Below are 16,182 nucleotides of genomic sequence, written 5' to 3' on the forward strand. Positions count from 1 at the left end.
GTTGATGACTTATCTTTACTTTTGCTAGTCAACTTTCCTTCTTCTGCTGAAGAGGGAGTGAATTCTACAATGAAATCTGTTAGAGCTTGAGCTTTTATGATAGCCCATTGCATGAGTCTTTGAGAAGCGTCAAGGCTATGAAGAATCGATCTTAAACGAAATTTTGTCATGATGATTATTCGATGAGCTTAGAAGTAGGGACTTAACTTTCTCACTAAAACTACAAGTGCCAAAATGAGCTTCTCCATTTTTGGAAAGTGAGTCTCTGCATTGATGAGAGCTTTTGACGTGTAGAATACCAGGAGTTGTGCCTCCATCTCTTCTCGGATGAGAGCTAAGCTAATTGCTGAGTTAAGCATCACTAGGTAGATGAACAAGCCTTTGGCTGAGGCTTTGAGAGCAGGTAAGGTGAAGAGCAGTATGCTTTCAAGTCTTGAAAGGCTGCTTTGCACTCTTCATCGCACTTGTCTCTTTGTCATTTCTTCAAGGCTTTGAAGAATGACATGCACTTGTCTATAAATCTCGAAAGAAATTGGTTGAGAGAAGCTCCTCTGCCTGTGAGGCTTTGAATTTCGTTCATAGTAGAGGGAGACTTCATATTGAAGATGGCTTTGATTTGATTGAGGTGAGCCTCGATTCCCCTTTGAGTGTATAAGTGCCCCAAAAATCTGCCAGATGAAACTCCAAATGTGCCCTTGCTTGGATTCAACTTCATCGGTATTTTCGGAGCAGGTTAAAGGCTTCGCCATGATTTTTGATGTGATTTTCCCGTTGAGGAGCTTTGACCAACGTATCATCAACGTAGACTTCCATTGTCTTGCCTATCTGCTCCTTGAAAATCTTGTTCACCAACATCTGATAAGTTGCTTCAGCATTTTTCAGCCCGAAGGGCATGACCTTGTAGCAATAGATACCCCTTTTGATTATGAAAGAAGTCTTTGCTTTGTTGGATTCGTGCATCATGATTTGATTGTAGCCGGAGTATGCATCCATGAAGCTGAGTAGCTGATTCCCAGAGGTTGAATCCACTAGCTGATTGATTCTTGGCAAAGGAAAATTGTCTTTTGGGCATGCCTTGTTGAGATCTGTGCAGTCTACACATACTTTTCATTTGCGTTGGCTAGCCATTCGGAGTAGATGACCTATTCGATGAAGCCGGCAGCTAGGAGCTTGTCAATTTTGGCTTCGATGATGGCAATTTGCTTGAGAGCAAAGTTGTGTCTCTTTTGAGCAACTGGCTAGTTGGCTTGATTGACATGAAGCTGTGGCAGATGACCTGCGGGTCGATGCAAGGCATGTTGTATGGCAAACATGTGAACACATCCTTGTTGTTTTGAAGGAAGGTGGTCAACTTCACTTTCTCCTCTACGCTAAGTCGCGAGCCGATTCGCGCTTTCCTCTTTGGCTTGTCATGATCAATAACTATAAGTTCGACGTCCTCATCAGGCTTTCATCCTTCTTCAGTAGAAGCCTAAGGGTGGACCCCTTCTTCTTGATCTTGGTTTGGTAATTGCTATTGAGAAGTGACAGGTTCTTTCCTTTTCTCTTTTGTTGAATTGACAGGAATGAACTCCGTTTGCCTGCTTCCTTTCAGCCCTTGGGCTGAGCATCTTCTCACCATCGCTTGATCATTGTGGATATGCCCGATGCCCCCCCATGGATTAGGTAGCGTATTTATGCTTAGAATAAGAGACTGCATTTATCTTGCTTAGCCATGGCCTGCTAAATATGCCATTGTAAGGGAGATTGCCTTGATGATCATGAAAGTCTGCGTGTTGATCACTAATGGAGAATAGACATCTAAGTCTATTGTGCCGACAATAGTCGAAGTTAATCCATTAAAGCTGGTCAATGGTCTGTGGACTTGTTGATCAGGTTCTCTATGCCGATATGCTGAACAACTGAAAGTTACAGTATGTTGGTTGCATTGCCTTCGTCTAAATGGATATGGTCAACCATTGCTTGCACAACTTGAATGATGATGACAAAGGCATCATTGTGTGATAGATCAAGCCTGAGCAAGTCCTTTTTTTAAAAAAAGCGGATGACGGGATCATCTTACTTAATTAGGCAGCTGGTTAAGACTTGGGAGACTGTTATCGCCTGCTTGATCTTTCTCTTATTTTCTTTAATGGTCATCCTAGACTCATCGGAGTCAACTAGGATGACACTGATCCTTATGACATTCGCAGCGAGCTCCTTAGTAGCATCACAATCTTTGATCTACTGAAAAGCCTTGTTAATGGCCTTCTTTTACTAATTCCTCAATATGCTTCTTTCATGATTTGCAATCACAGGAATAGTATCCGTCCGTCCGATGGAATGTGCAATACTTGGAGGTGTCTTTTGTTGTTAATATTATGTTAACTCGCAATTGTACGGGGCAATTAGTAGTATAGCAAGACAAGTACGAGGTCGTACCCACGAAGACTGAGAAGTTAAAACTAGTTATGTACTTAGATTACCAAATTCAAGAAAGTAGGAGGTTATGTCTAAAACAGAATTTAAAACAAGAGTGGTTGTGATTGTTGAACAAAAGAAGCAAAATGAAATTGCAAACAAAAACAAGTAAACAAATGTAACAAAGAGTGGTTTTAAGAGTTGGAAAACAGATTTTGAGACTAGGGCATTCGAATCACCATAACAATTCAATTCTGGGTTATAAAGATTCAAGTAACAAGTCTAATTCAGATTCAAAGATTGATTCTAGCTAAAGTATGATTAGGCCATGGTGTTTGGTCCTAACCTTGTGTTCCTAATTCCCTAATTTGATCATTTGTTGTCTAACCTAAAATTAAGCATTAGGAACCCATTAAGCATAGAAGAACATTTTAAACAACCAAGTATGTATCTAATCCCTGTTGTCGAATGTCCATACATACTCTTCCTATTCATAGTTCAATTCGAATTAAAGCATGGTGTATACTCTTAATTCAAACCAAGATAGTTAACAAACAAGTTCTAATGGTGATCAATCATTCAAACAAGCATGTTAACTTATAAGCATAATGAATAAGAACATGAATCATGAATCAAACTTGAAACTCCAAACTTATAAACCCAGAATATTCATGTTAGGTTACATCGAAGCCCTAGTTATGGATTTAGCTACTCATAATGGAAAAGAGACTTGAACAGAAATGAGAAAACATAATGAATACAATAAGAGTAGAAAAACCCTTTTTCTGAAGTTCTTGTGGTGTCCAAGGCTTCTCCAAGTGCTTCTCCACTTCTAATGCTTCTCCAAGAGCTTCCCCACTTCTAGAAAGATGTATGAAGGATATGGAGGTGATTTGGGATGAGTTTGAGTGAGTGGTGATGGCTAAGGAAGATGAAATTCGTAGGGAAATGGAAGAGAGGTTTGCTGGAGTTGTTTTGGTGATTGTTGGAGTGTTTGGGATTTTGAGAGTGTTTGAGGATGGTTGGAGTGAATTGTGGGGGTTGTGAATCTCAGGATTTGTTGTGTCTTGAATGTGGAATGGATGTGGTATTTATAGGGAGAGGGGAGTGACAAATCTGAATTCAATATGGCTAATGCATACAACACTTGCATTATAAAAGATGAATTGGTTGATGCACTTCACCAATAGATCCCACCAGCAGCCCTAGCTCATCTTCATGTCACCATGACCAAGCTTCCAACCAGAAATGATAGCTCATACCTAGCTCACCATGACCAAGCATCCAACCAGCACATGCTGAGGTCAGCATAACCAGAAACTTCAAGGGCTTACAACTTGGGCTTCTCTTAATCAAATTAGGACTTTAAGCACTCGAAATTGAAGTTCAGAATGTCTTCTTTCCAGCCATATATCATTTGGGCCAATCCAAGGTCGGAGGAGGAAGTTAAGGCCAAAACAAATTGCTAACTCATTTTGCGCGCTGATAAAATCCATCCTGAGCATGGCTCTGTGTTTGCTAGGTAACAGACTCCATATTTATCCAATGGGGCTGAATTTTGGATATGTTATAGTACACACCCATTGGAACAACTTTCATGAAGAATTCTGCCTCATCCGAGCTGTGTAGGTTGCTAAAACAAAGCTTGCAATATGACCTACGGAACTGGACTGGCAGGGGGCTGTAGCCAAAATGAGTTTGTCTTTTAAGCTCTTCTTCCATTCATCCAAATTAGGCCTTAACATGCTTGAATTGCATGAATTATGCTCTCTTGCTCTATTGGCCTACAAAACACACAAAGGGAGGGAAATAACTTAGAATTATAGGAACTAAGCAAAAGAAGTAAGTAAATTGGGCATGTATATGTATGAAATTATGAGCTTAACATCTTTCATGGCGAGATCAGATTTCATTGGTGGTGGCCTCTTCACTAATGACTTGTCTTTCACCTAGTTGAGAATTTGATTGATCGGAATAGTAAATTCTGTGTAAGTTTTACCAGTTGAAGAGCCACCTTCGGTAAGTCGCGACTTGCACTTTCCTTCATTATTTCTGTCGTAGGATCCGCCATTCTTCTCACTTGCCCCTTTTTGCTATTGGTCAGCTTGATTGCCAAATTTCTTCATGCGAAGGCATCAACCAGAGTCTGACTTGAAGCGACGGTCAATTCGTGCTCAGTAGGTAAGCCCTTCTTAAAAACAGAGCATGATATTTGATCATCGCATCCCACTATGTTGGATTTCTCCACCTTGAATATTTTTATGTAGTCTCAAAGAGACTCATCATGCTTCCTCTTTATGGTGAAGAGATGATCAGATTGCTTTTTGATCACCAGGTATGAAGTGCATTCCTTCGTGAAGAAGAGAGCTAGCTCCCTAAAGATGTAGATAGACTTTGGCGTAAAGTATGGAACCAATCTTTAGATGCTCCTTACAAGGTCATGGCGAACACCTTGCACTTCAGTGCATCACTGCCCTTGTAGAGTATCATGGTACTCCTAATGTGCTTTAGATGGCTTTCAAGATTGGAATCCCCTTTGAGTGGTGTGAAGGAAGGTGTTGTGAACTGCCTTGGGGGAGCTGCCTACTCAATCTTGTCGGTGAATAGAGAAGGGTTCAACTAGTTTACTTCTTGGCGCATAGCGTCTTCCAAGTATCCTCTGACCTTTAGGTTTCAAAGTCATTCGTTCACAAGCTTCTCGACGTCTTCCGCTCGCAAGGGATGCAGCTCGCATTGAGAACGTCCTTGACATCGACGTCGTTGAGTAACCTTTTCATTTGCTGAAGGGGTTGGTCTGTTTGGCTACCCTGCCGGTGTGGCGTGTTGGTGGGTTGAGCTTGTGAAAGGATTTTTGTGGCTTATAGCCTGGAATCCGCTCTTTCGCTATGACCCAGTAAGTGTATTCCCTCATGTTCTCCTTGAAGAGCCCTACGTGGCTGGTCTCATTGTGGGCATAACCTTGAGTGAACGGTTCCTTGTGGGCCCAAGTGGGCGTGAACATTGGATCGTACTCCCAACCTTGAGTGCACATTGGTCTACATGCCTAATCTCGAACGGACACTTGCCCTACTCTGGTCACAGATCAGCATGTTCTTGTCCTCCACCTCGTCTGCCAGTTCCTGGGCAATCTCCATGGGATCTCTCGAGTCTCTTGCATGTGTGCTCGTCCATCCTTCTTTCCTCAACAATAGGTCGAAATCCGAAGTTGTGAATCAAGTCAATCTGCTCGAGTAGCCGATCGACCAAGTTGTTTGGGTCCTCGAACCTCTTGGCCAACTTGTAAACCTTGCGATTGAGATCTGTGTGACTGTTTGGATCGGTGGGAGTGAATTGTGTGGAGCCAAGTTCCACACGACCTAGGGTTTCGATAGAGGCGTGACCAAGTGCCATGAACATCGTGCACGACGACATAGGAGGGTACGGATGCACTTGCTCCAAGATAAGCCTGAAGGTGACAGTGGGATTGCCGAGGAAGGGTGGAAGTGCCAACGGTGTTAGAGGCCTCACCATGAGTGATGGCATCGCCATGGGTGAGAACCCCGGACTTGGCTGCGAGGCCGAGAGGATGATTCCTAGTCACTGCCGCAAGACCACTTGGATGGCCAAAAGTTTCATACATGGCACCACGGGGTGGATTGGCAACCATGACCATGGGACCATGAGGATGGTGGCTCGGCGTTGCACCGTGGTGCTGGCTCGATGTCACACCGTGGGGATGGCTTGGACCCCTGAGGAACTTTGTAGCGTGGTGGCCTTGAACGAAATTAGTTGATGGAAATTAATGTGATAATACTTCTAAGTAGTTTGCATTTCCAATATTTGTTAAGATCAATTAGTTCATGTTCTATTATTAGAACAAACTAATACTATAGGGTTAGTGTTTTATGTTAAAATCATTTAGAATTCTGTTTCATTATGCAAATTTGCTAGTGCTAAGGTCACATACTCTATTTCTTAAAATAGTTTCACATCTGTCATGCCATGCTTATTACACACATATATGTTAATACAAACATTTCATGAAAACATAAATCACGTCACAGTATCATGTTATAAGAATACGAAACACACTTTAATATGTAACATGAAATCTATATCATTCTTAGTATATCGAACATGTCTTGGTTCCATCAAATTTGCATAAATTTATTCTCTTGATACAATTACCATCTCTATCTATTTCTCTCTCTCTCTCTCATGGTGGTTAAATGGATTCCGAGCCTCTAAATTTAGATTTCATGCATTTTCCTGCATTTTGCAAAATCTTGACTATCCTAATAATCTAACCGTTTAAAGACATGGCATGTTAGCGACATAAGTGTTTAATTTTACTTTTCATTAGACAATTATTTAATTGTTTAAATAAAAAATAAAAAATAAAAGAAAAATCCACTCCCTTTCCACAAAAAAGTGAGGGGGGAGGGGCTGTTGGTTTCTTCACGAAAGGTGAGGGGGAAGGAGGAGATGTGAGGAAAAGAGAAAGAGGGAGAGAGAGATGGTGAATGGTATAGCGGCTTGGCTGGTGTTGGGTTGGGTGGGGAGAAAGTGTTATTATTTGAAAGGTTTTTAAAATTTAACGTTTTGATTTTGTTTTAATATTTTGGTTGTTTTGTTTTATTTATTATAGGAGTTACAATTGTTTAAATTTTCAGTTTTTATTTTCTATTCATTGCCTTAATTTTTCTGATTTAATGTGTCTGGAGGTGACGAGTGTTGGATGCCTATAAAAGGCCACTCCTCCTTCACTTTTGAACATACCACAATCAGATTTCTCTATTCTTATACTTTCATATATTCCTTACTTTCCATATTATTATTTTTGGGCAACGGTTTTGTGGCTTAGAGATTTCTATCCGACTGTGAACGTGCTCATAGCGGACCTTGAGCCAACATATTGGGGTTGTATCTTGGAGTCTTGTAGACCGTTATTACCTGCACGTAGGGAGGCTACAAAGGCTTTAGGACAGCGTATTTGACGTGCTTTCACTATACCAAGCTTGCTTTCATACTCTTGACTTATTTTATTTATTTATTTGTTTCTTTATTTTTAATTTACTGTTAAAGCTTTATTTTATATATTATTTATATCTAAATGTTTGAATAAGAATTTTATAGAAAAGGAAAAACACAATTTTTAATAACAAAAAGATGGTGGATGGTATGTCTACTTGGGTGTGTTGGGGTTGGTACAGGCGGCGGGGATAGGGGTGGGGAGGGGAAGATGCATTTCTATTTTTATTTTATTTTATTTTAAAGATTATGTGACTTTTTAATCTTATTTTTTAGTTTTAAATTGAATTTTCCAATATTTGAAGTCATTAGATTTTTTAATTAATTTTCTCAAGGTTTGACATGTCTTGTTTTAAGCGGTTAGATTATTAGGATGGTCAAGATTTTGCGAAATGTAGGTAAATGCGTAAACTCTAAATGTAGAGGCTCGGGATCTATGGTTAAATATAACCACTAACTAATTTAGTATATTAAATTTTTTAGCCCCAATTTCTTCTTGTCCTTATTTTTTTTAAAAAAAATTATTATATTTATTCTTTTAACCAAGGCGCATGTGCTTATGACGATTTAAACATTTTTTTTTTTGTTGACAATTTAGTGTTAGGAATTTCAAAAAATCAAAATGTCTCTTAAACTTGTCTTGATTGACAAAAACTCATGTATGACATATCTAAAACCTAGATGATGGCTACCAAGATTAGAGAAGCAATGGAGCTAAATTATGTGGATATATACGAAGGGTTCTTATATATTTCATAAGAAGGGATTGAGAACCACACAAAGTGTACAAGATGAGAAGCAAAGCAAGTCATCACAGTGGTCCTCTCCTGGTGGCGTGAACTGGATTAATAGAGAAACATGGTACTACTACAGCATGGCATAGCAATGAACAGGTTGGTTTGGTCTGGTCCCCATCTTTCAATTATACACCCAGATTGGAACAAGTAACGTGGTCCAAATTACTATAAATTTATAAACACTGCGACTTTCTTCAATGAAAATGAGACTATACTACTGAAGCTGTCCCCAGTTTCTTTTATTTTAGTACAATCGTTTTCTCTCTATTAGAGCACCTCCACCGGTGCCCCCCCAGCCAGGGCAACAAGGGGCCTAGCCCCAATTTGTAGTTCCAGCGGGCTTCTACAGCCTTGGCAAATCATGGGTCCCATTAAACTAGGCCAGCCCAAAGGCAAGAACAGCCTGGGATGTTGCCTGGGTTCGATGGTTTGCTAACGTCAATGATGACGTTAGCAACAAATACTAAAAATTTCAGAATTTTTTTAAATTAAATACTTAGTCATATTCTTCACTTCCCACTACTCTATACAAATTCCTCTCCTCATATCTCATGTGAATAGTGGTTGCCCTTCAGTTGCCATGGCAATGGATGGAAACACCACAACCTTTTACAAGGGCTGCCACTATTCACATGAATAGTAACAGCCATTGCCTTGCCCTTACCCTTTGTCATGGCAAATGGGTGGAAGTGCTCTTATGTCCAATTAATAATACAAATTAAATTTGAGCAAGTCGTTGTATCGAAACCCACTATCATAGTTCACTAATTGGCCGCAAATCAAATGTCTCATATTATTGCCAACGAGGTTTAGCTTACTGAAAAAGGACCTTGATTTGCAGACCAGTGGTATCAGGTTCAAGCCCCCATGACACCTTGGCAGTAACGAGCCTTCAACCTAGTTAGTTCTGATCACAAAAACAAAAACAAAAAAAGCTCCTTCAGTTCCCATATTAAAGACCTACTTGGCACCTTTCTTTTCCTTCATAATTTAAAATTGCTTGTTTTTTTGAGAAAAATTTAAAATTGTTTTGTAATTAAAGAAAAAAGAGGTAATATGAAAGAATAAGAGAGGTGATAAAACAAAAATAAAAGTGATACTTAAAAACAATATGAACCTATCAATGGTACGAGGATAATTTTATTAATTTTATCACTAAGTACGAGAGACATTTTAAATGAATCCCATATTGAAATTTTGCAACAAAGTGCAAAGCCTCTCCAACAGGTTAGGCATGGAAAATTTTCTGAAAATTAAAGGAATAACTAAGGTCCCGTTTGGTATCCTAGACTCGCCCCCTATCTCTATCCAATTTTATAAACTCAAAACAAATGTACAAAGTCCCAAAAAAATCCGTTTGGTAGACTCATTTTTAAAAATCCAAACCCAAACAAAACTCAAAATTAGAATTATTGAAAACAAAAAAAGTGAGATTTTACATTTTCTCTCTCTCTCTCTCTCTCTCTCTCTCTCTCTCTCTCTCCTTATGTTTTGTTAATTTTAATTTGGGAATTAGGGTTTCTAATTTTCTGATTTTAACTTCAATTTTTTTAGATCTTAAAGATACTTTGCAGTTCAATACCGAACGAGTTTTCAGATCCTAAAATCAATATTTAAAAATTCATATTTTTTTTAAATCATTTTTTGAGTAGGATACCAAACGGGCCCTAAATATCTCAAACTGCAAGGGACCCACTAGTGTAGTGGTTTGGAGCAATTGCTCCCCCAGGAAAGGCATTTGATTCGAGTCCTACCATCCATGTAATATGTATAAGTTTAGTATGCTATTGTCCCTCTCAATAGTAAAGGTCATCAAAAAATTATCACAGCCTAAGTCCCATGTTTGAGATATGAAAATATTATATAATTCAAAAAAGTCAATGGGATGTTCTCCATCCAAATAAAGGGAAAAAAAGGCAAAAAGAAACTGAAAAAAGCATTGAGCAAGAAGCACCACTTACGTAGACAAATGCACTCTAATGACTACCTCCCATGTTTCCTCTTAGAGCACTTCCACCCATTCTCTTTTGTCATGGGCCTAGGCCCTACAAAGGAAAAGTTGCCATGGCAAGAAGTGGGCCCATGAAATTGGGCAAGTCCGACGGTAAGACTTGCCTGGGCAAGCTGACGTCGGCGTGATGTCAACGACCAATTTAAATACTAAAAAAAAATTAAAAAATTCTAAATTTTTTTCTATAAATACCTAGCCATGGTCGTCACTTCCCACACCAAAATCCATACAAATTCCTCTCATCATATCTCATGTAAATAGTGGTTGTCATGGCAATGGGTGGGAATGCATCAAAAAATTGCTAGGGTTGTTTGCCTTTACTTGCCCTTACCCTTTACCATGGCACAATGAGGTAGAACTGCTCTTATATAGACATAACTGGCCACTCTTCTTCTTCATCTTCTTTTTCTTCTTCTTCTTCTTTTACTTTGATTTTTCATGTAATTTAATTTCTGAGCGTTTTTTCTAAATTCTTGTTTAGAATTAAGAATTAAGGGTTTCTCTAGATGAGAAACTGGTATCTAATGTAGTATCAATTTCTTTAATGTTTAAAAAAAAAAATACAAGTGAGAGTCTAAACTATAAGGGAGAGAGGGGTTCACACACACTACCAAGGTGCCATAGGGGTTCGAACTTGAGACCATAGTCTAAAGTAATCTCTTTATTATATATACTTCTCTATCTTTTTTGCATTTCTTTAGTTCGGTGTCTAATATGGCAGAAAAACTCTTATATGAAACAGAGATAGCAAGGCCAATCATGCTAAGCCAAGTGGAAAAGTTATAACACGTGGCATAACATGATTGGCCAGGGATAGCAAAACAGTGTTATCCTCATTGCACACAAGTGTTTCTCCTGATGTGGGGACAAGCAGGGAATCAGAGTATTGGAAGTTGAGTTTTTAAGTAAATTAGAAGCTAAGGTAGAAAAGACTTGGGTTGTGAATGGAATAGTGTTTGGTTTGATAGGGATATATTTCAGTTTATGAGATAAATAAAAAAGAAGCTTGGAAGTAGCAACAACCTGGTTTTGTATGCAAGGTTGAAAAATTACCACTATAAGGACTCTCTCACTATAACCCCTCATTCTAGCATCCTAGTGAAAAACCTTTCACTCCATAGAAATTTCGAGAGAACCTATTCACTTGTGAAAATAGGCTTAAAAGTTTAGCCCACCGCATTTTCAAATTATGAATCGTCTAAGTTAACATTCCTCTTACTCACTCTTACAACATGAAGGTAAAACTCGTTGCAACAAGAGAATCAATAGAATGAAAACTAAACTATTAGGTAACTACTAACCATCATTTATATAAAATACAAATTCAATATATCTCATCAATTGTTCTAAGTTCTAACTGCGGTAAGGCTGTCCTCTCTGATCTCTTTTTCTTTTGCGAAAACAAGAAGCTAAAAAAGGCCAAAAACTTGAGAATTTGGGCCTTCATAAATAAATAGGGCATGTTTGGTATTTAACTTGAATCCAACTTTTTGAATTTAAAAACAGAATTTAAGTCCAAAATAAAGAAAACTTGTTTGGTAGCCCTATTTTTAAAAACTCAAACTCAAGAACAACTAAAAAACACCCCATTTATTAAAAACAAAAAATATATATTTTTCAGTTTTTTTCTAACAACCCACAAGTTCTCAAATTTTTAAGATTTGAAAACAGTTTTCTAGTCGCATACCAAATAAGTTTTTGAATCTTAAAAATAGATTTAAGAACTCCTTATTTTTAAGAAAAGTCAAAATTTTTGAGTTCCCTATTTGAATAGGATACCAAACCAAACTAATGAAGGTTCAACCAGCCCAAAACTAAAAATCATAATAAAATATCATAATCTTTCTTCGACATTCAAAGTTCCATAATAAACATATTAAAATTGATATTTTGGATTTAGGGTTTAAGATTTTGGAGATTGCATGCCTAGTTTATTTTCCTCTCTGTCTCACTCATATCCTCATCTCTCTCTCTCTCTCTCACAGATCTCACTGCCTGGGCTTTCATCAAAGGTACGAAAATCTCTGACTTGGATTGTTTGGGTGTTTCTGATTTGGTGTTTTTGAACAGTTTTAATTTGTGGGTATTTGATATTTGGACTGTTTTTGTATTTTGTTGTTGCTGTGTTTTTGGGTTTTGGTGTTGCTGTATTTTTTATGTGCTTCTTCATAACTGAAGGTATTGAATCCCCTAGTTGTGAGGGCTGAACAAATTGAATGCTAGATTGAAAAGCAAAGAAAAAACAGAGAGAATGTAAAGGGTTTGCTATTTTTGTTCTTCAAATTGCACTTGGTTGTGTAAGGTGTTCAAAACTGGGGTGGGGGCTAGTTCCCTTATGTAACAAAGATTGCGTTTTTCTGCTCCTATTTGTATTAGAGAATATTTCAGCTGCTAGCCACTAGAAAACACAGAACATTTGCACTGTCTCTAGATTATTGTTATAAACATTTGAATAATGATTTATGGAGATTAGTTCTCCATCATCAGAAAAATACTGATTTACATATGTTGTAGCCTATGTTGCACCGATATGGATACGGGTATGGCGATACAGTAAATCTCTAAAAAATAGGATACGGGTATGGCACCGATACGGTGATTAAAATAATCTAAATATAAAAATTATAAATATATAAACATATATATGTAAAATTAGCATTTTAGGGCTTTTTTTTCTGGTTCCGTATGTTTTTCTAGGCCATATAATGCCTTTTTCCAGTTCTTGGGCTGGGCCCAAATAAAAGCATCAGATTTAAAAAGGTATAAAACAATTTTTTAACATAGGCTACCTAATAGCTAAAACGGTGCGTATTGTTATAAGGGCACCTAACATCATCTTCTTCATTAGTTAGCCGCCTCTTCTTCTTCGCACAGCAACTGTCTGCAACTGAATAATCGCAGCGGCTGCAAGCGCAAGTAAGTTCTTTTCTTCTTCATTCTTCCTTAGTCCTCCTTCCTCCTAGCCTTACCGGCTCTTCCCGGCTTCCTAGCTTAGTTGGTAGCTGACCTAACCTACGCTCATTTCACTCCGGCCTTGCTTCTTAGCGCTCCCTGGAATGAAATAGTCTGGTTTGATAGAACCAGGGACGCGGGAACAGACTTTGATATTCTACGATCTGATCTCGTCTATTTAAAATCGTCTTAAATCGAAGTTCTCCCGAACAGCTCCTAGTCTTAGTTAGCTCTCCTAGCTGCACTAGAATAACTATTTATTATAGAAGAGTATGGCATCAGTCAATCTTCTTTGCACGAGCATTGAGAGAGAAAATAAATAACTCCTTCTTCTTCTCTTTTGGTTGCCATCAATGGAGTATCACGACCGTATCGTGACCGTATCAATGGAGTATCGGAGCCGTATCGTAAAGTCAACATCGTATCGTATCAGATACGAGCATACCCCCAAAATCCGGCGTATCGGTGCAACATAGGTTGTAGCAGTATCTAGGCATCATTGTTTTCAATTTCTTCTTCAACTTATTACTCCAGTAATGTTGGTTATATAATGATTTGGTCTTTTTAGTAGCTGCTGCTCGTTTGTTTGTTGTATTCGCTGTTCAGCTTGTAGTAATATGAATGAAATTATCAGATATGAATTTGATTTGGTAGACCTTTTTAAGAATGGAACATGGACAAATTAAGTGCCACACTAGCTATTTGATGAAATGCTCAACAGAACTCATGCATTTTCTTGGAAAAATCTCATTCTCAATGCACCTGTCTAGACATGTTTGGATATTACTTTGTTAATCCTTAAAGGGCTATGTGCAGACTCATCAATGATAGTGAACGGTTCATTGGAGAAGCATTTCATGGCATATTCTGAAGGGCGTGATTTCATGTTCTGCGACTTGTGTGGGACTATGCGAACGTTGAGTTCAACTAAGCATGCTCAATGCCCCTTGTGCAAGCGTAAGATAAGTGCGAAAGGTAGAGGAAACTTGAGCTTTCAGCCTTTCACGTTGACTTGCATGTTTAATCTGTTTTCAAGTTTTAAATTTTATTTCAGATGATTGATGGATAAATAAATCTCTCTGTATGCAGCATTGCATGTGAATGCATGCATGTATTCCCATGTCAGCACATGTGTATTACTAAATTTTAATCATATATACTAATTTCAAATTGAATTTACTTTTTGGAATTGGTTTATATTCTAAATGTTATAGATGTTAATCATGTATTGGTATTGGGGTTTGTATTCTTCTGAGCAGTACCATTTGTGCTGCAAGTCTTACTTTGTAGTTTACAAACTTGTGTGGTACCACATTTACCAAATTCATGATGTTTGGACAGTTTGTTATGTATGGCATAAATACCATTTTCATAGGTTTATAAATGACTCTTAAATACTAACCCTTAACTTAATGTTTCCTCTCCTTAGTTTTGTATATTCCTAAAATGATTACCATTGTCTTCAGAGATCTCCGGAAGACAAATATCTTACACAGCCACTGCTGAGGTATGCCCAAAACTAATCTTTTGATGCCCATCTTTCGTGACAAGTTCTTATGTCTTTCATAGTTGCTGCATTTGGTCGATACTATTATTCATTATGTACTGATGCAAAAGCTACCCTACCCTACCCTTCACACACACAAACATATATACATCTTACTGCCTAAGAAGAAAGTTCATAATCATTTTAATCTTAATCTATGTGTGCTTTTGTGTGTGTACTGGAACACTATTCCTTTTTCGGGGTGGGAGAGATGGTGATGCTTGAATTGACTTGTTTGTATCACCAAACCAAGGGATTACTCTATATGTGTCCTTGTTGCAGGATATTAGAAGGGAGCTAGGCATATCAATTATTCGTGAAGAAAAAGTGCAATTGCAAAAGGTAGCTGTGCTTTTCAGTTTTCATTTAAGGTGTGGTATTTGTTTGGGAATCTGCTTTTCATTTTTCTGTACTATTTTTCCTCTTAACAGACAGATGCTAAAACATGTGAAAAATGTGGCCACAATGAGCATACATATTATTCCAGACAGGTATTCTACAAACGCCCAATCATCTAATTGTCTTCTTCTTCTGCTTCTTATTTTTCCTGTCATCTAATTATCTTCTATGTCGCCTTCTTTTCTTTCTCTATTATCTTTTTGTATAGATGCGATCAGCAGATGAAGGAGCAACTACTTTCTACGTGTGCACCAATTGCCAGCACCAGTTTACTGAGAATTGATATGTCAGAGGTTATATAAGAGACTACGGGGATCAAAATGTATGCGTTGATGTATGTCACTAACGGAAAGTATGTTCGTAATTGAGTGTGGTGTAGACATGTAGGATATTTAAGATGTCACTGATATCAAATTTTGAAGCTGTACCGTACCCAGGATTAGAATAGAGTGAGTCAAGAATCTTTATATCCTATTTTTGCAACATTATGCACCAAATGTTAATTGCAAATTGTTTTCCTTGTGTGCTTTACCTTCTGAAATGAAAGGAACGAGCTTGCCAAAGTGAAAAGAACTTGTTTGCAGCATGATATGCTAACGTACTAAGCTAAGTGGTGGAATGTTTGATATCACGTTGCTGCCAACCAATTATACTGCACAGGAATGTGCTGCAAGCCCTTTTGTATATCCTTTGAGAACAAATACAACCAATTAGCCCAATTACAACAACAAAAATCCATTAACTTGCTACATATTTTTCATTTTATAGCAACCATCCTAAAATCCAACATGCCAACAAACTTTGAAATTTATCAAAAACTTTGAAATTTCATCAAACTTCAAAATGCATCTTTATCTGGATTCGTTTTAGGCTAATTTACAAAAACTCAAATTTGCAATCAAACCAAACTATTACCGTCGAGTTTGGTTTAAACCGTTTAATTATTTTTTTAGTTAAAACCAAACCAAATCGGTCAATACAATTTAAATTGGCTGATTTGATCAATTCGGCCGGATTGTTGCCCACCCCGCTAATAATGGGTACCGAACCGGCGTTAGAGAAGAAAC

The 16,182-nt window shown here is 37.9% G+C and overlaps 1 protein-coding gene across 3 annotated transcripts; it reads left to right on the forward strand.

Moving 5' to 3' along the window:
* The first annotated feature begins 12,076 nt into the window (after positions 1-12,076).
* LOC110769153 (TFIIB zinc-binding protein) lies at positions 12,077-15,646 on the forward strand. Of its 3 annotated transcripts, none has more exons than XM_021973073.2 (6): positions 12,077-12,230; positions 13,987-14,145; positions 14,637-14,677; positions 14,999-15,058; positions 15,148-15,207; positions 15,324-15,646. In XM_021973073.2, the coding sequence occupies exons 2-6, from the start codon at positions 13,995-13,997 to the stop codon at positions 15,396-15,398; spliced, it is 387 nt and encodes a 128-aa protein (XP_021828765.1). In that variant the 5' UTR covers positions 12,077-12,230; positions 13,987-13,994; the 3' UTR covers positions 15,399-15,646. The 3 variants fall into 3 exon arrangements, with proteins under 3 accessions (XP_021828765.1, XP_021828763.1, XP_021828764.1); XM_021973071.2 differs by lacking the exon at positions 12,077-12,230 and adding an exon at positions 12,978-13,134; XM_021973072.2 differs by lacking the exon at positions 12,077-12,230 and adding an exon at positions 13,141-13,646.
* The last annotated feature ends 536 nt before the right edge of the window (positions 15,647-16,182 follow it).

This window comes from Prunus avium, chromosome 6, assembly GCF_965620075.1.
Source record: "Prunus avium chromosome 6, drPruAviu1.hap1.1, whole genome shotgun sequence".
NCBI lineage: Eukaryota > Viridiplantae > Streptophyta > Magnoliopsida > Rosales > Rosaceae > Prunus > Prunus avium.

What these genes read in the sequence shown, in the direction of transcription:
- LOC110769153 (XM_021973073.2), top strand. Translation starts at nt 13,995, where the DNA reads ATGATAGTGAACGGTTCATTGGAGAAGCATTTCATGGCATATTCTGAA. An exon ending in AAAAAGTGCAATTGCAAAAG is followed by an intron (nt 15,059 to 15,147) that starts GTAGCTGTGCTT and finishes TCCTCTTAACAG; the next exon opens with ACAGATGCTAAAACATGTGA. An exon ending in ATACATATTATTCCAGACAG is followed by an intron (nt 15,208 to 15,323) that starts GTATTCTACAAA and finishes CTTTTTGTATAG; the next exon opens with ATGCGATCAGCAGATGAAGG.